Source organism: Sus scrofa, chromosome 1, assembly GCF_000003025.6.
Source record: "Sus scrofa isolate TJ Tabasco breed Duroc chromosome 1, Sscrofa11.1, whole genome shotgun sequence".
Classification (NCBI taxonomy): domain Eukaryota; kingdom Metazoa; phylum Chordata; class Mammalia; order Artiodactyla; family Suidae; genus Sus; species Sus scrofa.
This window is the reverse complement of record NC_010443.5, coordinates 179,496,095-179,522,908: the sequence shown is the minus strand read 5'-3', so window position 1 is coordinate 179,522,908 and position 26,814 is coordinate 179,496,095. Positions and strand designations below refer to the sequence as shown.

The 26,814-nt window shown below is 39.7% G+C and overlaps 1 protein-coding gene across 2 annotated transcripts in view; it reads left to right on the top strand.

The window, feature by feature from the left end:
* The window catches only part of POLE2 (DNA polymerase epsilon 2, accessory subunit), a 34,614-nt gene that overhangs the window by 6,983 nt on the left and 817 nt on the right, over positions 1-26,814 (top strand). Inside the window, exons 3-19 of one of the 2 annotated variants that reach the window (XM_021101373.1) lie at positions 30-105; positions 3,071-3,148; positions 3,284-3,377; positions 7,828-7,902; positions 10,295-10,378; positions 11,493-11,549; positions 11,982-12,030; positions 12,640-12,712; positions 16,479-16,651; positions 18,816-18,905; positions 19,068-19,122; positions 19,703-19,762; positions 19,850-19,927; positions 22,387-22,495; positions 23,305-23,481; positions 26,050-26,117; positions 26,417-26,467. In XM_021101373.1, coding sequence (XP_020957032.1) covers positions 30-105; positions 3,071-3,148; positions 3,284-3,377; positions 7,828-7,902; positions 10,295-10,378; positions 11,493-11,549; positions 11,982-12,030; positions 12,640-12,712; positions 16,479-16,651; positions 18,816-18,905; positions 19,068-19,122; positions 19,703-19,762; positions 19,850-19,927; positions 22,387-22,495; positions 23,305-23,481; positions 26,050-26,117; positions 26,417-26,420 — 1,400 coding nt within the window. In that variant the 3' untranslated portion in view covers positions 26,421-26,467. Of the gene's footprint in view, positions 1-29; positions 106-3,070; positions 3,149-3,283; positions 3,378-7,827; positions 7,903-10,294; positions 10,379-11,492; positions 11,550-11,981; positions 12,031-12,639; positions 12,713-16,478; positions 16,652-18,815; positions 18,906-19,067; positions 19,123-19,702; positions 19,763-19,849; positions 19,928-22,386; positions 22,496-23,304; positions 23,482-26,049; positions 26,118-26,416; positions 26,468-26,814 lie in introns of those variants that run through there. The other variant, XM_003480468.4, reaches the window with a different exon arrangement.

Sequence of the window (26,814 nt, the reverse complement as noted above, 5' to 3'; positions counted from 1 at the left end):
AAAATTTGACTTTGAACTTCTCTTTTCAGTGTCATCAAACATGATCGAAAAATCTGTAGTGGAAGCAGCAGTCCAGGAATGCAGTCAGTCAGTAGATGAAACTATGTATGTCAAAATAATTAACTTTTTCCCTATGTTGGAAGGGTTACTGAGTGGTTATTTTAAGTTATTTTCTGAGGAAATAATCAGTGGTTATCATTACTGCAGTGGTTATTTCTTAGGGTTTCTTTTTTCTTTTTCTTTTTGTCTTTTTAGGACTGCACTCACGGCATATGGAAGTTCCCAGCCTAGGGGTCAAATCCAAGCTGCAGCTGCCCACCTACACCACAGCTACAGCAACTCAGGATCCAAGCCGCATCTGTGAACCACCCCACAGCTCACAGCAACTCGGGATGCCCAACCCACTGAGCGAGGCCAGGCATTGAACCCACATCCTCATGGATACTAGTCGGGTTCATTTTCACTGAGCCATAACAGGAACTCCCTATTTCTTAGTGATTCTTAAGTGATAGTTTGCATTACAAACCACATTATTAAATGACTCAGCTTTACTGTTTTTTTCCCAGGATTTGACATCTTGGTATGTTTGTACCATTAACAACTTTTGCCACTTACCCAGATAATCTGACATTTATATTCTACATGCTGTAGAAGAATTGAATTGATTATTCAGAAGTATAATTTATTTTTTTCCTTAGGGAAGTGCTAAGTCTGGAAAGTTTGGGAATTTATCGTGGGTCACATGGTCAGTGGCAAAGAAGAGTAGAAACTTCCTTTATGACTCTTTACTCTGTGTCATGCTCTTAGGACTTTGGAATTTATAGTTTTTCTGGGTTTTATTTCCCTGAGTGTACCTCTTTCCTTTCTTCCTTTGAATATGATATTTCTTTCCAAATTCACAGGGTTTAACTGAAAGGAAACATATGGGAAAATGGAGAGAGAATTTTTTGTTTTGTTTTGTTTTGTCTTTTTTTAGGGCCGCACCTGAGTCATACGGAAGTTGCAAGGCTAGGGGTTGAATCAGAGCTACAGCTGCTGGTCTACACCACAGCTGCAGCAACACCACATCTGAGCTGTGTCTTTGACCTACATCACAGCTCAGGGCAACGCCAAATCTTTAACCCATTGAGTGAGGCCAGGGATCGAACCCAAATCCTCATGGATACTAGTCAGATTCATTGCCACTGAGCCATGATGGGAATTCTGAGAGAGACAGTTTTAACTTGAACTGTTTTTCCCCTATTTGGGGCAGAGGAGTTAATTGAAAGGAGTTATTACTTATTTTGGTCAGTAGTTTTTAATCTTTTCCTGTCAGAACTTATTAGAGCTGCAGAAAAATACAGAAATTGAAGAATTTTCATTTTATCTTTGCCAGCTCATATTTTTAAGATACTAGAGTACAGGAGTTCCCTGGTGACTCAGCAGGTTAGGGATCTGGCATTGTTCCTGCCGTGGCATGGATTTGATGCCTGGCCTGGGAACATCCACATGCCTCGAGAGAGCCAAAAAAAAAAAAAAAAAAAAGATACTAGAGTACAGTGACATGCCCCTAAAGCTATGGATGGAAATTCAAAATAATTGTATTGAAGCCTGAGGATTATAATCCTAAAATAGGCATTAAAGTTACCTGCTGTTTCTGTCAACCTGTTGATATGCTAGAGTCAGCCAGTATAGAGGATAGATGGGGACTGACTGGTAAATGGTCTTTGTAACTCTAGTTGTCAGAAAGTCATTATATTATAGCACAAGGGAGAGGCTCTCATTTTTATCGATGGAGAAGTGTCAGGCTAAGTTAAATAACTTGCCAAAATTGATCCACTAGAAAATCATGGGGCTGTGCCGAGAATCAAGGCTTGCTTCAAGTCTGCTGGGTCTCTGCTACTCTATGCTAGGTGCTACCACCAGGCTAGCATGACATTTTTGGGACCATCTTCATTTTGGGAGATAAATAGATATAATGTTAGGGAAGGTTTTTTAGGTCGGAATATTTATGCAGTAGTGCTGTGAAATTTTTTTGTCCTTGTTGCTTTTGAGGGCCACACATGCAGCATATGGATGTTCCTAGGCTAGGGGTCAAATCAGAGCTGCAACTGCTGGCATACGCCACAGCCACGACAATGCTAGATCTGAGCCTCATCTTCGACCTACACCACAGCTCACAGCAACGCTGGATTGTTAACCCACTGAACAAGGCCAGGGATCGAACCCTCGTCCTCATGGATACTAGTTGGATTCATTACCACTGAGCTACACTGGGAACTCCTGTTGTGAATTTTTTTTAAAACCTCTTTCAAACATGGTTATGTTATTGACAGTGTCTAAGGATATTTTGTTGATTTTCCTTCTCCAACACTCTAAATGTTAAGGATATGGCCAGAATTCTAGGGGTTCTTTTTCTATTTTACATCATTTCCTGAGTCATCTATGTATAATATTTTGGATTAAAAGATGGTTGGAAATGAATCATATCCTTTAATAATATTGTAGCTCATAAAAGTAGTACATATTGTGAGAGATTTCTTTAATATGTGACTGTTTTGTACATAAATGTTCTTTTTCAACAGATGATATTCTTAATTAGAAATTAACTTAATTAGGAGTTCCCTTTGTGGCTCAGTGGTAACAAACCTAATACCCATGAGGATGTGGGTTTGATCCCTAGACTTGCTTAGTGGGTTAAGGATCTGGCCTTGCAGTGAGCTGTGATGTAGGTCACAGACATGGCTCGGATCCCACATTGCTGTGGCTGTGGCGTAGGCCGGCAGCTGCTGCTCTGATTCGACCCCTAGCCTGGGAACTTGCATATGCCGCAGGTGCGCCCTTAAAAATAAAGCAAAGAAAAAAAGAAGAAGTTAACTTGATTAATTTTTGTGTTTGCCTGAGTGTACTGGCAATGCATTCTTGTCTCTGAGAGGAAAATGCACAAGCTTAAAATTTTACCCCATGTTATTTTGACCCTATGTGAAATGTGTACATGACCTCCAAAAGGTATGTATGATATGAGATTATAATGCAAGTTTTCATATTATGTTTCAGTAAATCAGATCTGCTTCTGTGGGTTGTTTTTCAGAGAACATATTTTCAATATCATAGGAGCATTTGATATTCCACGCTTTGTGTACAATTCAGAAAGAAAAAAATTTCTTCCGTAAGTATGCCATCTGTTGATGTTAAGCCAATTGCAAATGTATTTTTTGGGGGAAGGTATATAGTTTCCTGTGTCATTTTTCACCTTTCCTTATGTATAATGATAACCATAAATAGGCATTCTTTTTTGTTCTAGGTTATTAATGACCAGCCATCCTGCACCAAATTTATTTGGGACAGCAAGAGATAAAGCAGAGCTGTTTCGTGAACGATACACCATTTTGCACCAGGTAAGTCAGAGGGGTAGAAAGATATGGTTTTGGCTTAGATAAGACTTAGAGATAATTAAAGGATGGAATTTTGTACTCTAAAGTTTCTCATTTAATAGACTGTTATTGGGTTCTCTCTGTTTGAGACCATATAGGGGTACAGAAATTTTAAAAATACTTTCTCTAACAATCATGATGATGACTAAAGTAGTAGCTAACATTTTTCTAACATGCTTTTGATATACCAGGCACTCTTTATCACTTTATAAACATTATTTACCTCATTTGATGCTATTATTCCCATTTAATAGATGAGGAAACTGAGACCTAGAGAAGTTTAGTCACTTGCCCAGAGATTACGTCTAGTAAGTAGAGACAGGATTTGAGGCCAGTCATTCTGACTCTGGAGCCCAGCCATTGCCTCTTACACTATACCACTTTTAAGCAACTTATGAAATTAAAGGAATGATGGAGTTCCCATTGTGGCTCAGTGGTAATGAACCCAGCTAGTATCCATGAGGACACAAGTTCAATCCCTGGCCCTGCTCAGTGGGTTAAGGATCCAGTGTTGCTATAAAGCTGTGGTGTAGGCCAGTAGCCACAGCTCCAATTCAACCGCTAGCCTGGGAACTTCTGTATGCCACAGGTGTGGCTCTAAAAAGACAAAAAAAAAGAAAAAAGAAAAAAAGAAAGAAATTAAAGACATTTGCACAAATAAAATATGAAGTAAAATTTTACATGTACTGTAGGAGAAATACAAACAGAATGCACTCGATAGAAAAATCAGAGAAGGCTTCATGGAAACAGTGGTATTTGACATGGGCCTTGATTTCTTTGATCTTGTGGAAATGGGGAAAATGTGAATGGTGTGAACAAAGACAGAACAAAAGGAAAAAGTAGAATCTGCACAGGATTTATGAGCAGTCAGTCCCTTGTGTGTGGAAGAGAAGGCTCGTGAAGAGGAGTAGGCAGGATAAGTTTGGAAAATCAGGTGGCAGCTAAAATGTGGGCTTGCCTTGGGTGCCACTCTTGGGAGTTGGGACTTTGTTCCCTTGATACAGGGAGCCTTAAGATACTAGAGCGATGCAGTCATATGGGTTTCTTGAGCACTTCCTTTCTCTGCAGATTGTGGGATGAAGTCAAGTATGTGAGAAGAGAAGACTTAGCAGGAGTCTGTGGTATTAGTCCTGGAGTAAATGAGAGCCCAAATGAAGGAAGGCAAGAGGAGTAGGCAGAGGGGACAGCCCTCAAGCAGTGGAAGCCATGATTCATGGTGACTGATTGGACATAAAAAAGAAGGCGGAGAGTGAAGACTCAAAGATAATTAAGGTTTTAAGCCTGAAAGAGTGGATGTGGAATAAAGGTCATATGTTAACAACCAGGAAAAAGAGAATGAGGAAGATGATGGCAGGTTCTGTTTCAAACATTTGAGTTCAGGTTGCCAGTAGGAGAGCAGGTGAAATGTACATCTGGGGCTACAGAAAGAGATCTGGGTAGAGAGAAGTTTAGGGGACGTCTGCCTGGAGTAACAGATGGGACTGCAGAAGTGAGACCCTGGAGTTCCCGTCGTGGTGCAGTGGAAACGAACCCAACTAGGAACCATGAGGTTGCGGGTTTGATCCCTGGCCTCGCTCAGTGGGTTAGGATCCAGCGTTGCTGTGATCTGTGGCGTAAGCTGGCAGCTGTAGCTCTGATTAGACCCCCTAGCCTGGGAACCTCCATATGTTCTGGGTATGGCCCTAAAAAGACAAAAGATAACAAAAAAAAAAAAGAAGAAGAAGTGAGACCCTGAGAGATGATAGAAAAGGGCAGAGGACAGGGCTTGGGGGCTAGGCCAGGGAGGTGTTACATGGTGGAGGCACAAGGTTTCTAGGAGAGGATGGTCATTAGGAATAAGACTGAAGGTTGGAGAAAAGGAGCACTGAAGAGGGCTATTCTCTCCTGCCTCCATTGCCTCCATAATGTTGCCAGATTAATCTTCCCGAAGTTTAGCTCTGATCATGTCCTGATTTTGCTCAGAGGTTTTTCAAAGATGTTTAGTGCCTATTGGATTACATAAACTGTTCTTAATATCTGAGATCTTCTGTCACACATTTTTGATCTAGTCTCTAAGCCAAAACTGAGACATGGAGTTATTGTTTCTGTTTCTTCCACATCTTCTGTAACTTTGTTTATTCTCTTCACCTTTTGGACTGCTCTTCCCTCTTATCCCCAACTGTGAAAACCCTCCTAATTCTGGAAGGCCTTCTCAGATTCCTCTTGTTTTCCAGAGCCCTTCCTTATCTCCATTTAGACTAGATCTCTTCCTGCTTTCAACCCAGGGACTACTCAGTGTGTGCCTATGTCCCTTACAGCGTTTGCCCTGCTTGGCATTCAGGGTGCTCATCCCTGTTGTCAGACTGCCCTCCTCTTGTTTATTTCCTCTGCCACATTCAGTGCAGTGATTTCCACAGAGAAGATGCTCAGTAAACACACCACATGTCTTTTTCCTTTCTTTTTTAAAATTATGTTAGGAATTCCCGTCGTGGCTAACAATCCCAACTTGTATCCATGAGGATGAGGGTTCAATCCCTGGCCTTGCTCAGTGGGTTAAGGTATAGGTCACAGATGCAGCTTGGGTCCTGTGTTGCTTTGGCTGTGGTGTAGGCCGGCATCTACAGCTCCGATTAGACCCCTAGCCTGGGAACCTCCATATACCGCAAGTACAGCCCTAAATAGACAAATGACCAAAAAAATAAAACAAAATAAAATTATGTTAAAGCCTATGACATTATGTTGGGTTTGTCATTTAACCCTCCAAGCCTCATTAGAAGGGTTGAATTTTAGTCCATTCATATTTTTATTGCAGTTATCTTCCTGAAAGCAAATCTGATTTTATCATTATCCTGTTTTAAATTCATTATTTTTCATTGTCTAGAAGATAAACTTCTGGGCTTCGCAAATAAAGCCTATATTGTTGGGGCTCTTTTGAGTTTTACAAAAACTCAAACTGGCTGAAAGAGTAAAAGGAACTTCTTGACTTGTGGAGAAGTCTAGAGGTCCATCTGTGTCACACATGGCTGGATCCAGGTGCTCACACAGTGTCATGAGGTGTCTACCTCTTTCCATCTCACAGCAATTGAAAAAAATTTACTTTACTTTCAAGAAAGTTCTCTCTATGAAGTGACAAAAATGGCCACAAGTAGCCTTAGTAACTGTTAGAAGAAGAGTTCTTCTTGTCCAGTAGTTACAGCAGCTATCTCGTACTGGCCCAGCATCAGGCACTTGCTCAACTCTGAGCCAACCACTGGCCAAGGGAATGGAGAACTTTGATTGGCTAGGCCCTGGTGGTCTCTCTGTGGAAGGGGAGAGGCACTTGTACTACCTAAACTGGGTGGACCACAGTCAGAGAGGGATGGTTTCCTACTTAGAGGCTCTAGCCAATGACTTGCATGGTCTGATGTTCTGCCCTGTGTACCTCATGGTACAACTGTACTAAACCTCATATCACTTCCTAAATACTCCTTTACTTTTATAACTCTTTCTTGTCACATATTCCTTCCTCTTCCTGAAATGTCTTGTCTCAGCCTCTCAGCTTCCTTTTGTGTATGTGTGTGTGTGTGTGTGTGTGTTTTAGGGCCTCAGGTGTGGCATATGGAGCTTCCCAGGCTAGGGGTCGGATTGGACCTATAGCTCATCCCAACGGGGGAATCCTTAACCCACTGAGTGAGGCCAGGGATCAAACCCGCACCCTCATGGATCTTAGTTGCATTTGGTAACCCACTGAGCCACAATGGGAATTCTTCTCAGCCTCCATTTGTCTCTTACCAGCAAAGTCTGTTTTTAGGATCTCCTTAAATGGTCCCTTCTGCTCAGGGTCCTTTGTGGTATTGTGACCTGTTGACTCGCCTCTCTCACTGACCCCTGTGCTCTGAGGATGAAAACTTGATTTTTTTTTTTTTTTCTCTTTTTGCCTTTTCTAAGGCCGCTCCCACAGCATATGGAGGTTCCCAGGCTAGGGGTCTATCAGAGCCATAGTCGCCGGCCTACACCAGAGCCACAACAATGGGGGATCTGAGCCACATCTGCAGCCTACACCACAGCTCACGGCAATGCCAGATCCTTAACCCACTGAGCAAGGCCAGGGATCCAACCCGCAACCTCATGGTTCCTAGTCGGATTCGTTAACCACTGAGCCACGACGGGAACTCCAATGATAGCTTGATTTGTTGCCATCATAGCCTCAGCCCAGAGCATATTACTGCTAGGTACACAATAGACCTTTTTTTTAAGTCTTAAAATAATTGTTTTTATTTTTAAAGTTATATATCTATGTATTTATACATTTAAATTATGTGGGTTTTCAAATTTATTGAGAGTTGGTAATAGTAACATTACTTTAAGGACAGTGCTTTGTCAGGGTACTTTTTAAATGAATCTTAGTTTTAAATATTTGTCTCAGTAATTCATGTGTATCTTTCTTTTTTTCTAGAGGACCCACAGACATGAATTATTTACTCCTCCAGTGATAGGTTCTCACCCTGATGAAAGTGGAAGCAAATTTCAGGTTAGGTCATTATCCTAATTATTTAGGGGGTGTAAGTATACAAGTTAATATTTATTGCTTAATCCTAATTTGTTGAATTTTAAATGAAAATGAACCACTCATAACTGTTTAACTAGCTAACTGACCTATGCATGCCCACTGCTGGTAAAGTCCATGCCTTTTCTCCTGGGTCCTGCAAATCTCTGGTAGAAGCAACTACCGCCTTCTTTGAGGCAGGTTCTGAGACTCTGGTAGCACCAGAAAGTCTCTGGCCACCAAGACAGCTCCCTAGTCCTCCTGGTCTATTTGCTGGATAATACACAGGCTTTCTGACCAACCCTCAACATTACTCTTCCTGCCCTCACTCACACTCTAAAATCCTGGTCCGTGCCCTGCCCAGCCCTCTAGTGACCACCACACACTTGTTCAGCTAAGATATGGTATATCAGCTGGAATGAAAATTTTACTGAAAGTACACACGAAATATGTGTGGAATGCATGAGAGCTCACAGACAGGCCACAGGCTCGTCTGGGGAGAGGGAGCATGTTTTCTGCTATGTATGCTCCTTCCACTGCTCTACTTCAGAAAGCAAACAGCACTGTCAGTTTTGTTCCTACAGCACACCTAGGCACCGTCACCTAGTCACCGTCAGTCCATCTGTGGCTTTGTTCCCCCCAGCACATAGCCCCCTGCCGGGGGATAACCTTTAGCTCCTTCTGGCTAGCCCCACCATTTCTGTGAGGTTCCAAATAGCTTCTGAAGAGCATCAGTTCATTCACTTCTCAACCATGTCAGATCAGAATTCACAATAAAAAGTCTGGTAGATACTAAAACAATAATAATTTCATGCTTAAATTAATGTTTGATGGCAGAACCATAAGGAGAAAATGTTTATAGATTTGATTATTTCTGCTTTTAACTTTTTTTTCCTTTAGCCACACCCCTGGCATATGGAAGTTTCTGGGCCAGAGGTTGAATCTGAGCTGCAGCTTTGACCTTTGACATATGCCACAGCTGTGTGGCAACTCTGGATCCTTAATGCACTGTGCTGCAGCAGGGACTCCTCTGCTTTTAACTTTTGTTGGAGAAAAAACTGTATTAAGTTTGGAAATTGATGTTATTTATATTTCTTTACCAAAGATGGTCTATGTGTTTTCTTATTTGTATTAGGTTTCCTATGGCAACTCAGATATCCCCAGCCTAGAATTATTATTTCACTTCTCCTTTTTGCCACAGTAACTTTAAGGTTTAGCTTAATTATTTATTGTTGTTGTTACCTTTCTAGGCTGTTTAATTGGTTTTTGGGGTTTTTTTTTTTTTTTTTGGTTTTTAGGGCCACACTTGGGGCATATGGAAGTTCTCAGGCTAGGGGTCGAATTGGAGCTGTAGCTGCCAGCCTATACCTCAGCCACAGCAATATAGGATCCAAGCCTCATCTGTGACCTACACCAGATCCTTATCCCACTGAGCAAGGCCAGGGATTAAACCCGAGTCTTCATGGATGCTAGTTGGGTTCATTACTGCTAAGCCACGATGGGAACTCCTATATTCTTTTTTTATATTTTAAAGATAAATAAACTTATCATTATTCAAAATAATATGGTATGAAACATCAGTCATTGGTAAGGGCCTATGTTTATACGGTGTGTTTTTTGTTTTTGTTTTTTTGCTTTTTTTTTTTTTTTTCTTTTGTCTTTTTTTTTTTGCTATTTCTTTGGGCCGTTCCCACGGCATATGGAGGTTCCCGGGCTAGGGGCTGAATCGGAGCTGTAGTCAGCAGCTGATGCCAGAGACACAGCAACGCGGGATCGAGCCGCGTCTGCAACCTACACCACATCTCATGGCAACGCCGGATCGTTAACCCACTGAGCAAGGGCAGGGACCAAACCTGAAACCTCATGGTTCCTAGTCGGATTCGTTAACCACTGCGCCACGACTGGAACTCCTGTTTTTTTGCTTTTTATGGCTGCATCCAAGGCACATGGAGGTTCCCAGGTTAGGGGCTGAATCAGAGCTGCAGCTGCTGGCATATACCATAGCCACAAACACCAGATCTGAGCCTTGTCTGTGATCTGCACCATAGCTCATGGCAACGCTGGATCCTTAACCCATTGAGCAAGGCCAGGGATCAAATCTGCGTCCTCATGGATACAAGTCAGATTCCTTTCCACTGAGCCACAATGGAAACTCCTATATGGTATTTCTTGAGGCATAATTTTACCAAGCATTATCAGTTGGTATTTTAACTTTTTGTAGGATAAAATTACATTTTCTAAGTTTTGTTTGATTTTCTACTGTAAAACAGGTGTAAATTTTGAAAGGTATACTCAAAATTTACTTATTTATAAAAAGATTAGTTTCTTAATAGAATATATTTTCAGTTTTTAAGAATTTATTTCATTTTATTTTTAGCTTAAAACAGTAGAAACTCTACTGGGCAGTACCAGCAAAATTGGAGATGTGATTGTTCTTGGAATGATAACCCAGTTAAAAGAGGTATGTGAACCTGATAAACATCCAAATTTTATTTTCTGCCTTCAGACTGATGAAATGTCAGTTACATATAGCATTTCTACGGAGGGCACAGGAATGTATTCTTCACTGAAAGCACCTACTCCAGTCACCAAGTAACCTTTTAATTTGTGTTCGGTTTCCTGAGTAGACATCAGGAAGGAGTGTCTTGTACAAGCCACCAGTTTGCATCACCTGAAATTAGTCCCCCACTGACCTCTGGTTGAACTGACTGTACTGAACAAACAGCTGCAGACCACATCCTGGTCCCTGGGAGATGCTGTTGGCTCTCTTAGGTGAAGGCACCTGGTGAGGCCCTTCTTATGGCAGCAAGCGTCTCTCCTGCCATCTCTTGATGGGCAGTGGTCATTGTTCAGGTACCTGTGAGGAGTCTGAATCTCAATTAAGTGATGACTTTGTGATCACCAGACTAGTAAATGGAAAAGCCTCGACTAGAATTACTGTTTTGTTTTTGATTTTTTTAATTTAATTGGTGTATAGTTGACTTATAGTGCTGTGTTAGTTTCAGGTGTACAGCAAAGTGAATCAGTTATATATACACATATACATGTATCCATTCTTTTTCAGATTCTTTCCCCATATAGACTATTACAGAATATTGAGTAGAGCTCCCTGTGCTAGACAGTCAGTCCTTGTTAGTCATCTATTTTATATATAGTAGTATGTGTATGTTAATCCCAACCTCCTCATTTTTCCCTTCCCCTACATTTCCCCTTTGGTAACCATAAGTTTGATGTTGAAAGCTTTGAGTCCGTTTCTATTTTGTAAATAAGTTCTTTTCTTTCATATCATTTAAAAAATTAGAATGTACATATAAGTGATATCATGTGGTATCTGTCTTTCTCTGTCTGACTTCAGTTCACTTAGTGTGAGAATTTCTAAGTCCACTCATGTTACTGCATGTGGCATTATTTCATTCTTCTTTATGGCTGTGTAATATAGGAATTACTGGTTTTTTAAAAAATCCACTATACTCTCTTATTATATTTCTGTTGTCAAAATTATCAGTGTTTTAACTATTTTGTCATAGTATTCATTTTTACATAAATGTGGACATATTTCTTTTACTTTTCTTTAGGGAAAATTTTTCCTGGAAGATCCTACAGGAACAGTACCACTGGATCTTAGTAAAGCCATATCCTTCACTTTTACTTTTTAAAATCTATGTTGGCGAAATTGATTATGCATCATTGTCAAATTTACCTATTTGGATTCTCAGTGGAACTTTGATATGGTGGTGTAGGAATTGAGAGATATAATTCTAAACAGATAGCAAAAAAAAAAACCCCAACCCTTTAATTTCCCCTTATTTGGAGAATCCAGAGAAATCACTGAGAAAGTTTATAACACACTAAGAATGATCTATACTCTCAGTACCAGGCTGCATCTTAGAATCAGTCATGGGGACATTTAAACCTAAAATTCTTCAAGCTATGATCTATTCACAGTTTTAGATATGCAGTCTTCGAGTTTATTATTTGGAAGTTCTACTGAGCCCAAAATGTGTATTGACTTTCTCACCACCTCAGGTGTAGAAATGAGATTATTTTCCTTAATTGTTGTGTACCAGTTCCATAGTGGTTTATACACAGAGTCATGTTTTGTCTTAGCAGAGGGTAAGTCAGGATACTTTTTTCCTTGTCCTCCTCATTCTATAGTAAAATCCTTTCTACATTGGTTGAAGTATGTTAATATGATGTAATTTGGGCAAACACTGATTATGAGAGCTTACTTGACAATATTAATTAACTCTCAGACGGGGTTTCTTTTCGGGGTAATAAAAATATTCTGAAATTAGTGGTAATGGTTGTACAATTTGTGAGAACCACTGAAATATACACTTTTAAAGGCTTGTATGATACATGAATTATATCTCACTGAAGTTGGGGAAGAAAGATTTTACATAGGGTCATACAGTGAAAATTTCCTAATCTGTGTACTTTGTCTCTCTGTACTCTTAGTGTGTCTTGTGAAATAAAAAAGGGAAGAGTTTTACTTCTTAACCTATTACTATTTCATGAAAAACATTTTTTTTTTTTAATAGAACTGACACTGTCTTTGAATCTGAAGTTGTTATGTAGCGCAATAGGATTGGCAAATTCTGTAGTTTGCTGACAGGGGATGGGATGATGGCCTAGCATTACTGCTTTGTGTTCCTTAGTTTTGTCCTTTCCAATGAGGAGAATTAGATAAATGAAAGTGATTTGTTACTTATCTTTTTTCAGGTTGGTTTGAGGATCAGATATTTCACGTCAATGCCTTTGGATTTCCACCTACTGAACCCTCAAGTACTACTAGGTATAAAAATGTTTGACCTGAACTCTAGAAATTTTGTAGTACTGGCAATAATGAGTGTATGATAGTATATCATAATCTCAGTTATTACAAAGCCTCAGGCTTTGTGTCAGAAGGGGAAAAGCAATGGAAAATGAGAAAAGACTGAGCTTTATATGTAACTGAAAACTAGCAGGTTGACTCCAGATTTCCTGCAGTAGAATCTCTGTACTTTGGCTTTAACTGGGAAAGGTTTCCAATCTATTGGTCTTATTAATCTATAGGGTTGATGAGAAGTTCAGCTGAGATAAGATATAGGAAAACACTTCGAAGATTATAATTCCCATGTTAATATGAAGTTGTCATTTTTATATTTTACTGAGTGAGAGTTATGAGGCAGATTATATACCTCTTTTAATGTAAGTGAAATCATTATAATATTAGAGCTGTTCCAAAAGGGCCTTCTTTGAGAGGAATGAGTTCCCTGTCACATTCAAGGTATTTGAGCAGAGGCCAAGTTTGGTGTAGAAGTTGTAGCTGGTGGCCTGTGCATTGAAGGTAGTCTACAGACCTTTTCCTTTTCCCCTGTGAGCTGTTAGAACACATTTTGAATTAGTTTCTAATAGTTAAAAATTAGGATATTTCTCATAAAAGTCTAGATTTCTGTGTTTTCTTGAACAGTCAGAGCTGGTAATACCTCACATCTGAATTCTCCCCTCGAACAACTATACTGGAGTAATTGCCCACTTTGGGCAAGGTATGTGTGTGCACCCTCGCTCACACATAGTCAGCTTCAGCTAGCTTCTGTTCTCATCTTTGGAATTCCCTTCCTTGATATCTGGGGGAATTAAAGTAGTTGCCTTCTGATCTTGAGATTCCATGATGATTGGTGGTGATTTCAAGAAGTATAACGATTAAGATTTTAGTCCCAGTGTGCTTGTAGCAGTTCAGGTGCCAAGGCCACGTCTGCTGGCTGGGAGTCATTAGCAGGCAACCTTTGCCATGCACTTTCTTCCTATTGAAGGAATCCAGGGGGAAGTGCTGGTCATGCCACAGAGAATACAAGCCTTATCAAGCTAGGTCACTTTTTTTTTTTTTTTTTTTTACTCTGCACCCATAGCATATCGAAGTTTCTGGACCAGGGATCAAATCTGAGTCACAGCTGCAACTCATACCCAAGTTGTGGCAATGCCAGGTCCTTAACCTGCTATGCCACAGTGGGAGCTCCAAGCCAGCTCACTTTAAGTGAATGCTTTTTAATGCTAGTTTGTGGCTAGGTTTATAACATGGTAGGGTTTTTTGTTTGTTTGTTTTGACTATATTTAAAGCATAATTGCTGTTGTCTTGGTGTTTTAGTTTCCTACAAGTCTCAAAATTACTACATTGGAAAATGAGAGTTTTTTTTTTTTAATATTTTATTTTATTTTATTTATTTATTTTTTGTCTTTTTGCTGTTTCTTGGGCCGCTCCCGTGGCATATGGAGGTTTCCAGGCTAGGGGTCCAATCGGAGCCGTAGCCACTGGCCTACACCAGAGCCACAGCAACGCGGGATCCGAGCCACATCTGCAACCTACACCACAGCTCACGGCAACGCTGGATCGTTAACCCACTGAGCAAGGACAGGGACCGAACCCGCAACCTCATGGTTCCTAGTCGGATTCGTTAACCACTGCGCCACGACGAGAACTCCGAAAATGAGAGGTTTAATTGAGGAAGCTGGTCACGCGTATTACCATTCGTTTCAATTTAGCCAAGAGACCATCTTTGTAATGTCTCAATCTTGCATTTTAAATCGTCCCATCTTCTCTAAATTAAACTGTATTTTGTGTGTTTAGTATACTCGTGGACTGGTATGAGGTGTCATAAAGTACACTGTAGTAAAATAATTATTTTATTCCTGTTAGGATTATAAATTACTTTTCTCTTAAAGTACCTCCAAAGTAAAATTCAGAGGCCTGTATTCTGGTGGCAGTCAGTGGATTCAACAATAGATATTTTGGGAGTTCCCATTGTAGCTCAGTGGAAACGAATCCAACTAGTATCCATGAAGTTGTGGATTCAATCCCCGGCCTCCTTCAGGAGGCTAAGGATCTGGCATTGCCGTGAGCTGTGGTGTAGGTTGCAGATGCGACTTGGAGCTGGCATTGCTGTGGCTGTGGCCTAGGGGGCCGACTCGACCCCTAGCCTGGGAGCTTCCATATGCCGAAGGTGCAGTCCTAAAGAGCAAAAAACAAAACAAAACAAAACAAAAATAGATGTTTCATTGAGTTCTTTTTATGTATAAAATGCTGTTTTAGGGATAAATGAATATAGATAGATCTACCGCATGGCCCCATCCCAAAAGGATTTACACTGACCTAATACCGTCCCGCCACTGCCTAGTCTACCACAGAATTTTTTTAGGATACAGATTTCATTGCCATGTTGCTGTCTTTTTCTGGTACAGGGCATGTGACTTGTATTTTCTGAGCCCAGTGTGTTGTTCGAGTTCCCAGAATTCCTTAAAGTATTTCATGGGAAAATAGATACTGTCAGGCCTTCCTCTTGCTCCTGTCTTTGCACATTATATTCCACAAACCAAGGATGGAAGATGTTAGTGAGGCTTTTTTGAATTTAATTTCTTAAGAGTCAGTTCACTACATATTTCTTTCTTTGACATAGTTTATGTTTGGGTATCATCTTATTTCATTCCTCTGATACCTATAGGATTGTAATCTTATACTGATACCTGTTATGGGCATGGCCTCAGGCAAATGACTTATTACTTCTGAACCTGAACCTTGTTTTGTCTTTTGTAAAATAGAGAAAATATAATTTACTAAGATGGAGGTTATTTTTTTTTAAGGATTTAAAACTATAATCTATCTGATATATGTACACATTCTCCCTAAGAGCAAGGATTCAGTACTCCCTAATGCAGTATTTGCAGTGACTATAGACTATAATTACAGTGAATAACAAGAATCAACTCTAACAAAATACACATATATATATAGAGAAAGGTTTTTATGCATGAACACATAGGTCTATATCTATTCCCTTTTTAAGGGCACCAAAAAATGGGCACATACTGTACAGTGGTTTGTAACCTGCTTCTTCAGTTAATAATATGCAGTCAAACATTTTCTTTTACCATGAAATATTTTTATTACGTGATTTGTGACATTCAGCAAATATATTTTGAGCACATACTACAGGGAACTGTAGGATGGCCGCCGAGGAAGGGTGGGTGGCCAGAGCAATAGAGGCTGTGTGTACAAAATATTACCCCAATTTCCTCCTGATACCTTTCTTGGGAAGCGTTAGGGTTCCTTCCAGATTTTCACAATTCTGGGATGTAGATTAGTCTTATAGTCTTAATTTCTTAGAACAGATTTCTCAAAGTAGAATTGCTTGGCCAAATGGCTAGCACTTTTTTTTTTTTTTTTTTTTGAGGCTTTTACTAGTTATTCAATTCCAATTAATTACCTATTTTTCCTACTTTCAACTAAATAGAAATAGAATTTATTCTAATATTTGCTTTAGGTAAGTTTTAAAAGGTATAGATATAGTTTGCTTATCTTAAACACTTTATTTACTGCTTCAGTATTGCTTCATTTCTCATTTCAGTTAATTTAAATGATAAACTTCTTTTTTAAGTGCTACAAATAATACAGTTTCTTGGTACAGTTTTCACTGATTGGAAAATAACCTCATTAGATAGAAAGAAGCTAAATTTGTAGAATTATCAGAAAAATATCTCCTACAGAATATAGGATAGAAGATAATTATTGTGTTGTAATTACCTAGGGCATACTATGGAAATATTAATTTTTTTGGAGGGCCTTCTAATACATCTGTGAAGACTTCTGCAAAACTAAAACAACTAGAGGATGAAAATAAAGATGCCATGTTTGTGTTTATATCGGACGTTTGGTTGGACCAAGTAGAAGTATTAGAAAAACTTCATACAATGTTTTCTGGTAGGTGTCATTTTTTTCTATTCTCTTTGAACTCTTATGAGACTTCATGTCTTAAAACTAAATTCTTTTTTAAAAAATGTCTTTTTGACTAGTCTATTTACTTATTTATTTTTTTTTATTTTTATTTTTTTTTGTCTTTTTGCCTTTTCTAGGGCCACTCCCATGCATATGGAGGTTCCCAGGCCAGGGATCTGATCTGAGCTATAGCCACCGGCCTACGCCAGAGTCACAGCAACTTGGGATCTGAGCCGAGTCTGCGACCTACACCACAGCTCAGGGCAACACCGGATCCTTAACCCACTGAGCAAGGCCAGGGATTGAACCCACAACGTCATGGTTCCTAGTCGGATTTGTTAACCACTGCGCCATGACAGGAACTCCCTTATTTATTTATTTATGTCATTTTAGGGCTGCACCTGTGGCATATGGAGGTTCCCAGGGTAGGGTTCTAATCGGAGCTGTAGCTGCTAGCCTACACACAGCCACAGCCACAGCAAGACCAGATCCAAGTTGTGTCTGCAACCTACACCACAGTTCATGGCAATGCTGGATCCTTAACCCACTGAGCAAGGCCAGGGATCTAACCTACGTCCTCATGGATGCTAATCAGATTCGTTTCTGCTGAGCTACGACGGGAGCTCCCAGTAGTCTGTTTTTTAAAAAAACATTAATTCAGCAGTAAATATTTTAAATGAATTCATCTTAAAGAATTATATTTTTACATTTGAAAAATAGCTATGTATGTGTCTTTATGTGTGTATGTATTCATTATAAATAAGAATTAGTCCTGGATTCCTGTTGTGGCTCAGTGGGTTAAGGACCTGATGTTGTCCCTGTAAGGATGTGAGTTTGATCCCTGACCTCACTCAGTGGGTTAAGGATCTGGTGTGGCGTAGATTGCAGATGTGGCTTGGATCTGGTATTGCTGTGGCTGTGGTGTAGGCCACAGCTGCAGCTCCAATTTGACTCCTGACCCAGGAACCTCCACATGCCACAGGTGCAACCTTAAAAAAAAAGAAAAGAAAGGATTAGTCCCAAGAACAGTATAAGAGTGGATGACAGAGGAATTCCCGTCGTGGCTCAATGGTTAACGAATCTGACTAGGAACCATGAGGTTGCCGGTTCAATCCCTGGCCTTGCTCAGTGGGTTAAGGATCTGGCGTTGCCCTGAGCTGTGGTGGAAGTCACAGATGTGGCGCAGATCCTGTCTGTGGCTGTGGCATAGGCCGGTGGCTACAGCTCTGATTAGACCCCTAGCCTGGGAACCTCCATATGCCACAGGAGCGGCCCAAGAAAATGGCAAAAAGACCAAAAAAAAAAAAAAAAAAAAAAAGAGAGTGGATAATAGCTTAGGCTTTGGAGTCTGACAGAACTGGGCCTAAGCTGTAGCCTAATAGCTTGGTCAAGTGGCTTAATCTCTCCCTCTCAGTTTCTAGGGATGTTGTGAGGATTAATCAAGCCATTGAAGGGCCTGGCACAAAATGAGTGCTCAATAAAGACACTAATATTACTGTTATTTTTATAAAAGTAAAGTATTATTGGGAGTTCCCTTCATGGTTCAGCAGAAACAAATGTGACTAGTATCCATGACGCAATTTCAATCCCCGGCCTTACTCAGTGAGTTAAGAAGCCGGTGTTGCCATGAGCTGTGGTGTAGTTCGCAGACTCTGCTCAGATCCTGCATTGCTGTGGATATGGTGTAGGCCAGCGGCTACAGCTCCAGTTTGGCTCCTAGCCTGGGAACCTTCATATGCTACAGGTGTTGCCCAAAAAAGACCAAAATAATAATAATAATAAGGTATTGTTTTTAAAATAGTAAGTTTGTGGATTTTTAAAATCTTTTTAGGGTCGCACCCATGGCATATGGAGGTTCCCAGGCTAGGGATCGAATTGGAGCTGTAGCTGCTGGCCTACATCACAATCATAGTAAATGTAGGATCCGAGCTGCGTCTGCAACCTACACCACAGCTCATAGCAATGCTGGATCCTCAACCCACTGAGGGAGGCCAGGGATCAAACCTGTTTCCCCACGGATGCTAGTCAGACTAGTTTCCACTGAGCCACGACGGCAACTCCTAAAATATTAAGTTTTATTGTAAAAAATCTCATGGTTAAAAGATTTCTAGACTACAAAAGTGATGTTCATTTATTCTTTTATTTTTAGGTTATTCACCAGCACCTCCAACCTGCTTTATTCTGTGTGGTAATTTTTCATCTACACCATATGGAAAAAATCAAGTTCAAGCCTTGAAAGGTATTGAAGGCCTATTTAATGTGTTTCTACATTTATATAAGCTACATTGATAAATAATCTATAATATTATAATTTCATTCAAAAGATGTAGAGTTGTATCTAATCAAATAAAATTTGATTTATGTACATTATATGCAAATTAATGTCCCTTTAAAATTTTAGATTCCCTAAAAACTTTGGCGGATATAATATGTGAATACCCAAATATTCACCAAAGGTAATGATTTCTATTGTGGTATTTTTAATTTAAGGTTTTGTTTAAAAAACACAAAAGATGAATCTTGGGTTTTATTAGTGATTATTAAGAAGTGAATGGAAGAAAAGGTTGAGAAAATTAGTACAGCTAAGAGATAAAAATTATTCTTCTATCACAATAAAGTATGTTACGCTCTAGTAAGATTTATAATGAAGAGTATTAAAAGGGAACAGTGATAATTTCAACCATATTCCAGATTTCTTGGTGACATTACTCTAGAGGTCTAAAGTGTATACTTCAATATGATAGTCTCTGGCCACATGTGTCTCTTTAAAGTTAAATAAAATTTAAAATTCAGTCACATTAGCCACAGTTCCAGCACTCAGTAACTGTACAGTACAGCTATAGAACATTTTTATCATTGTAAAAAAGATCTATTGGACGGTATTGGTCTGGTGACTTTTAGTAGTTCATTTATTAAAATGCATGAAATTTAATTTTTAAAAATTCACTGTTTAATTAAAGGCAATAACTTGGTTTTAGACCCCTGGAAAGTGATGCAATAATATTTTAGAATGAATTATGTTGAATTTTGCTACAGTAGTCGTTTTGTGTTTGTACCTGGTCCAGAGGATCCTGGATTTGGTTCCATCTTACCAAGGTAAGTTTTATTCAGATATTTGCAACAGGAAAGAAAACTTTGTAAACTCTAAAAATATATACTGTATCACAAAAATTGTTTTTATAGGCCCCCATTTGCTGAAAGCATCACTAATGAATTCAGACAAAGAGTACCATATTCAGTTTTTACTACTAATCCTTGCAGGTAAATATTAGTATTGGGGGCAGTTTTTTTCCTTTCATTTAAAAATTTAACTTGTTTCTTAAAATTTGTCTCTGAATTTTGATTGTTAGAGGAGTTCCCTTCTTGGCTCAGCACTTAACAAATCTGACTAGGATCCACGAAGACGTGGGTTCGACCCTGGCCTCGCTCAGTGGGTTAAGGATCTGGCATTGCCATGAACTGTGGTGTAGGTTTCAGATACAGGATGGATCTGGTATTGCTGTGGCTGTGGTATAGGCTGGCAGTTGCAGCTCTGATTTGACCCATGGCCTGGGAACTTCCATATGCTGCAGGTGTGGCCCTAAAAAGCAAAAAAAAAAAAAAGAAGATTTTTAGGGGATAGAAGAAAAAGAAAATTTCTCTGAATTGTAGGTTTCTCAAAACTTGAAAAATATATTAACTATATTTAAATAATTCACTTATACTGAATTTAGAAGCTTTAATAGTGGGTAGAGATTTTAAAATAGATGTTCCAATTACACATCCTTTAAGAAAAGTTTGAGGAGTTCCCGTTGTGGCTTAGTGGATTAAGAATCTGACTAGTATCCATGAAAATGTGGGTTCGATCTCTGGCTTCGCTCAGTGAGTTAAGAATCTGGTGTTTCAGTGAGCTGTGGCGTATGTTGCTGACATGGCTCGGATCTGGCTTTGCTGTGCCTATGGTGTAGGCCAGCAGCTGCAGCTCCAGTTTGACCCCTAGCTTAGGAACTTCCATATGTGGCAGGTGTGGCCCTAAAGGACAACAAGAACAACAAAAAAGTTCAAATGGAAGAATGAAAGGATTTCATGTTTACCACTCACAGAGACCATAGTCTCTTACTGAGGAAATACGCTCAGGTCTTTTGTTCTCTCTTTCTTACCTCCATTCACTCCTGCCATGACCTTATCCAAGGGCTTTAAATACCCTCTATGTACTGACAACCCCACTGCATATTTCCAGTTCAAACCTTCTCCTAGACTCCAGATTTACATATCTGGTGGTCCACTCATCATCTTTCCTCGGATCTCCATCTTCAAGCTGAACTTCTTCTGAACTTCTGAATTCCCCCACCAGCCCCTACCCTGTCCTGTAGCTTTCCTTTCATAGTTCATAGCAGCTTTATCCTTCCAGTTGCTTAGGCCAAACTTTAGGGTTACCCCTTACCTTCAGCCTTTCAGAAAGCCCTTCAAAAATTTGAAGGAGGGAGTTCCTGCTGTGGCCTAGTAGGTTAAGAATCTGGAGTTGTCACCTGGCCTGAAATCTTCCACATGCCACGAGAGTAGCCAAAAAAAGAAAAACCCATACCAAAATGTACCCAGAATCTGGCTATCTCTACATCCACCTCCACAATCCTCTACCATCTTCTCTAGACTTGATTACCATAATAGCTTCCTCATTGGTCTCTAGCATCTACCTCTGTAGTCTATCCTGACGTCAGAGTGATCCTTTACAGTGTAAGGCATATCACACCCCCCTTTCTGATTCAAAAAGAGGGGTCCCTCACGTTACTCAATAACAGCCCATGTCCTTTGCAATGGTAGTTAGGGCCTTGCACAATCTGCCCCGCCAGCTTCCTCTGTTATTTCCTCTCCTGCTTCCTCTCCTCTTTCTTTTTCTTTCTTTCTTTTTTTTTGTTTTTTTTTTATCTTTTTAGGGCCACACCCTGGGCATATGGAGGTTCCTAGGCTAAGGGTCGAATCAGAGCTGTAGCCACCAGCCTATGCCATAGCCACAAGGGACTGAAGCCATGTCTGCGACCTGCACCACAGCTCACAGCAATGATGGATCCTCGACCCACTGAGCAAGGCCAGGGATAGAAACCTAGTACTCATGGATACTAATTGGATTTGTTACTGCTGAGCCACAACAGGAACTCCCTCCTTCTCCTCATTTATTCCAGTTACTCCAGCCTCCTTTTGTTCTTCAGATGTGCCAGGTGTAGTTCACCTTAGCACCCCTGCTCTGCCTGTTCCCTCTGCCTGCCATGCAATTCCTCTGCAGGTCTGCTTGACTCTCTCTTCTCCTAGGCAGTGTTCAGATCAACTTAATTATGAGCCCTGCTGGTTCCAATCCTCCTCTTTAACATTCCAGCCTTTTAGGCCTTCCTTCCCCACAAGATTGATCCCTGTTTGCCTTTTTCTTTCTGCCATACATTTAATCTTCTTCCAACATACCATAAAATTATGGCGTCTTGTTTATTTTCTCTGACCGCCCTCCCCCAATAGAAGGTAAACTGCATGAGGGCTGGGATCTTCTTGCTTTTGTTCACTTATCCCTAGAATAGTGCCAGACATATATTAAGAGCTCAGTAAATTACTGCTGAATGAATGGATATAGATTCTGGTTGGATTTTTGCTGTGATGAAAAGTGGGAATGGCTCTGTTTTATAAAACATCTTGCCTTTAAAATTACCTCATGTTTTGTCTGAGGAAGTTACATTCAACTACTCTTTTCATTTCAGGATTCAGTATTGTACCCAAGAAATTATTGTCTTTCGTGAAGACTTAGTGAATAAAATGTGCAGAAACTGTGTCCGTTTCCCTGGTAGCAATTTAGATATTCCTAATCATGTAAGTTAAGCATCTTCTTTATTAAGGTATCTTACATGTTGCATTTGAACATACTTATGTCAGTAGGGTAATTTTTGTTACTGTTTCTCAGCTTTCTTACTGAGATATTCCCTCATGGGCAGAAGAAAGCCCAGAATGATCAGGAAATTATTTCTTTGGTGCTTCCCGTTTTGCCTTAATAACTCATGAATCTTACATTGTACTTCAGTATGTATATATATATATTTTTTTTGTTTGTTTAATTAAAATGTTTATCATGTTTATTAAATATTTCTTATGATATACTCATATCAGGAAGATGTGAAGTTTATCTGGTAGCTTCAAGATTCCCTGACACAAAGTTGTCAAGCACTGGTTACATGTATCCCTATTTGGAAGTATGGAAGTAGAGCATACAGAGCATATTGAGTATTTATTTTATAATAGTTAAAGTATATGTCGGCTAAGTGTATATTTTTGGCATTACTCTAGCTGTGGGATTATTTTTAGATCAACAGAATTAGTAGATGAGTTTATTATATAGCTATGAAAACAACTGCTCCAAAATGACTATTTGGAGGAGTAGCTTTTATGGTTCTAAATGAAAACTCACAAATTTCCCCTAATTTGTAATTTCTCACAAATTACAGGGTAATTTCATTGTATACCAATGTTCCCAGAGTTCTGTGATTCACTTTTCCCAATTGTTTCTCAAATTTTCTAAGTCTCTTTGGTAATTGGTAATTAGCATTTAATTTGGAATCATTTGTTGCTGTTTTAGCTTTTATAGATGCACTGAAGTTGTTTTGTTTTGTATCATTCTTTTGTAGTTTGTAAAGACAATCTTATCCCAAGGACACCTGACGCCCCTACCTCTTTATGTCTGCCCAGTGTATTGGGCATATGACTATGCTTTGAGAGTGTACCCTGTGCCTGACCTACTTGTCATCGCAGACAAATATGACCCTTTTACTTTGACCAATACTGAATGCCTCTGCCTAAACCCTGTAAGTATGTAGTTAACATTATGTAGTCACAATCTGTCAAGATGAGAGTGTTACTTCTTTGAATTTAAAATATGTTTGGAGGAGTTCCTGTTGTGGCTCAGCAGAAATGAATCTGACTAGCATCCATGAGGACACAGGTTCGATCCCTGGCCTTGCTCAGTGGGTTGAGGATCTTGCGTTGCCTTGAGCTATAGTGTAGGTCACAGGTGTGGCTTGGATCTGGCGTTGCTGTGGCTGTGGCATAGGCCAGCGGCTACAACTCTGATTCGACCGCTAGCCTGGGAATTTCTATATGCCACAGGTTGGCCCTAAAAAGACAAAACAAAATTATATATATATATATATATATATATATATATATGTATGTGTGTATATATATATATATATATATATATATATATATGTATGTATGTATGTTTGTTTGGGACTTCCTGGTGGCTCAGTGGGTTAAGGATCTGGCACTATCACTCTGTGGCTCTGGTTTGATCCCTGGCCTGGGAACTTCTGCATGCCATGGGCATGCCCCTCCACCCCCAAAAATATATGTTTAATCAATTACTGCCAGAGTAAAAGTATACTATAAATAAAATACTGAATTAATTTGGTATAAATGGAAAGTTCTTAAACTTTCAATGGAGCAGGTGAGGGAATTTCTGGTGGTGCAGCAGGTTAAGGGCCTGACATTGTCATTGCTCTGGTGAGGGTTTGATCTTGGCCTGGAACTTCCGTATACCTCAAGTGCAGGGAAAAAAACAAACAAAAGAGCAGGTGGCTATGACTTTTTCTTAAAAAAATAAAAGGTACCAATGTTTATAAATCCAGATGGGTATTTTCCCCTTCAAAGTACTTTACTTTGGGATTCCTTTTTGGAAATTACTTCAGAGCATGTATCCCATTCTCTTTAAACATATTAATGTCAACTTGTCCTCTGAGGATGATTTGGGGTGGAGAGATGAGAATTGCCCAACTCCTAAAAATTTTAAGCCTGATGAATATGGAAATTCTTATTGGGACAGGGTTTAATATTTCATTTTTATGCAGAACCTTGAAATTGCTTCAGAATCCTAAAGTTGCTTCTGAATTTCTACAGAAGTATGACTGACTTTTTGAACTTTGGGACTAAATGCTGCATAAACATTGCTGTTTATGTCACATATCTTTACTAGTGATTTTTAATCTGTATGCTTCCTTGTTCCTGGTGAACTTTAAACTTTAATGCTTTTTAATTTCATCTAGGTCATTTCTAGAAACATCATCCCTATTGGTTACTGCTTTTATCTTGTCCAGCTTCCTCAAACATAGGACTAGTGACATTTTGTACCAGTTAACTCCTTGCTGTGGGGTACTGAGCCATGCATTGCAGGGTGTTTGACAGCATCCCTGACCTCTGCCCACCTGATGCCAGTAGCATCCCCAGTTGTAACAACTGAAAATGTCTCCAGATATTCGCCAGATGTCTCCTACGGGACAGAACTATCCCTGGTGGGTAACTACTGGTCTAAGGATGAGCACAGGCAACTGATTTGGTTTCATTATTTGAAATTTGTGGCCTCATTTTGGTAGAATCTTTATTCATGTTACAGTATTTTTGTATTTTGAGGCTATTTCTGTATTTAAACTGACTTCTGTGGGCATTCTCATAGTTAATGCTCTATTTGAAACCTCTTTTTTTCTGAATTTTTCCACTTTTTCCTCTTGTAGGTGAGTAAACAAGCACCATCATTGTATCTTTTTTACCTTATTCATACCTTTTGGGCAAGCCCTAAACTTGCTTTTGACATTGCTTCCTCCCTTCTTGATACTTACTCCCGTGAAGGAAGGCTTGCAGTGGGCCAGGCACTGAGCTAATGCCAAGGGCACAAAGACTGAAAAGACAGAATCTGCTCAGTAACTTCGGAGTTTAGTGATGGACAGTTGTATGTGTGACTGCCGCTCAGTTGCTTCAGGGCACGATGGAGGGGCATCAAACCCACACTGTAACTGCGGAAGGGCAGGAAATATTCTTGAACATGATGTTTGAGTGTCTTACATGCTTATTTAGTGTCAACCAGTACTGTTTATTTCTTTTACTAAATGGAACCACTTCTAAGCATTTTGTCACATTTGTTAGCATAAGACTAGTCAACTTGAAAGACTTTTTGCTTTAAGAGATTTTTTTTGTTTTCTGCATCTATATAAAGATGATGCAGAAATCTGTCTTACTACCTTTTTTTTTTTTCTTTTTAGGGCTGCACCCGCAGTATACAGAGGTTCCCAGGCTAGGGGTCCAATCGGAGCTACAGCTGCTGGCCTACACCATGGCCACAGTAACACCAGATCTGAGCCACGTCTGCGACCTACACCACAGCTCATGGCAACGCTGGCTCCTTAACTCACTGAGCGAGGCCAGGGATTGAACCCACAACCTCATGGTTCCTAGTTGGATTCTTTTTTACCGCGCCATGACAGGAACTCCTGTCTCATGACTTTATAGTCACATCTTATAACTTTATAAGTCCTGAGCAAGGAATTTAAAATAAGGATTCTTTTGAGTTGAATATTCACTTATGGGCATTTTTCTCTCCAAAGGGCTCTTTTCCAAGAAGTGGATTTTCATTCAAAGTTTATTATCCTTCCAGTAAGACAGTAGAAGATAGGTAAGTGTGCTCTCAGAAACAGCTGTCTCTTGGTATAATATTGCTAAAAATCAGATGTTCTGTAGGTGTGCTGAAATTTTTAAAAATGTCTCTGGTAGCCCATTGGAAATGTTCTAGGCTGTGACACAGAATATACTTGATGGCATGTCTCTATGAGATAGACCAACACTGTTTTCTGAGGGGACGCTTAGACTGGCCGTGGAGGTGGGCTGGTTCTTTTATAGGCTGATTCCTGATGATGATGATATTCTTCCAAGAGGCCAGCCTGCCCTCCACATGGTTTGTTTCTCAAAACCTAGGTAATCTGCCTTAAATTGGCAGCAAAGAATTGTGGGGGAGCTGGCTTGAGTGTGGTGATGGTGAAAAGTTGAAGCTGGAGGTAGGTCTTGGGGAAAAAAGAAAGAATAATCACTGGCTGGGTAGTGGTTTTTCAGAGGGTGTTCTATAGACCACCTGCATCAGAGTCCTCTGGGGACTTGTTAAAAATGTTTAAGTTCCAGGATCCCACCCTAGACTTATCAGATGTCTCTAGTTGTAGGGCCCAGAAATATGTACTTCAAACACTTTGTTTACCTTAGATTCAGGCAGCCTAACACAAGATTTCTCAGTTAACTGTATTTTGAAAAAGTTCCCACCTGCATTTAAGAACAATAACCAAATGCCTTCAAGTTCTTATTAGAGAATATAATCTTACACT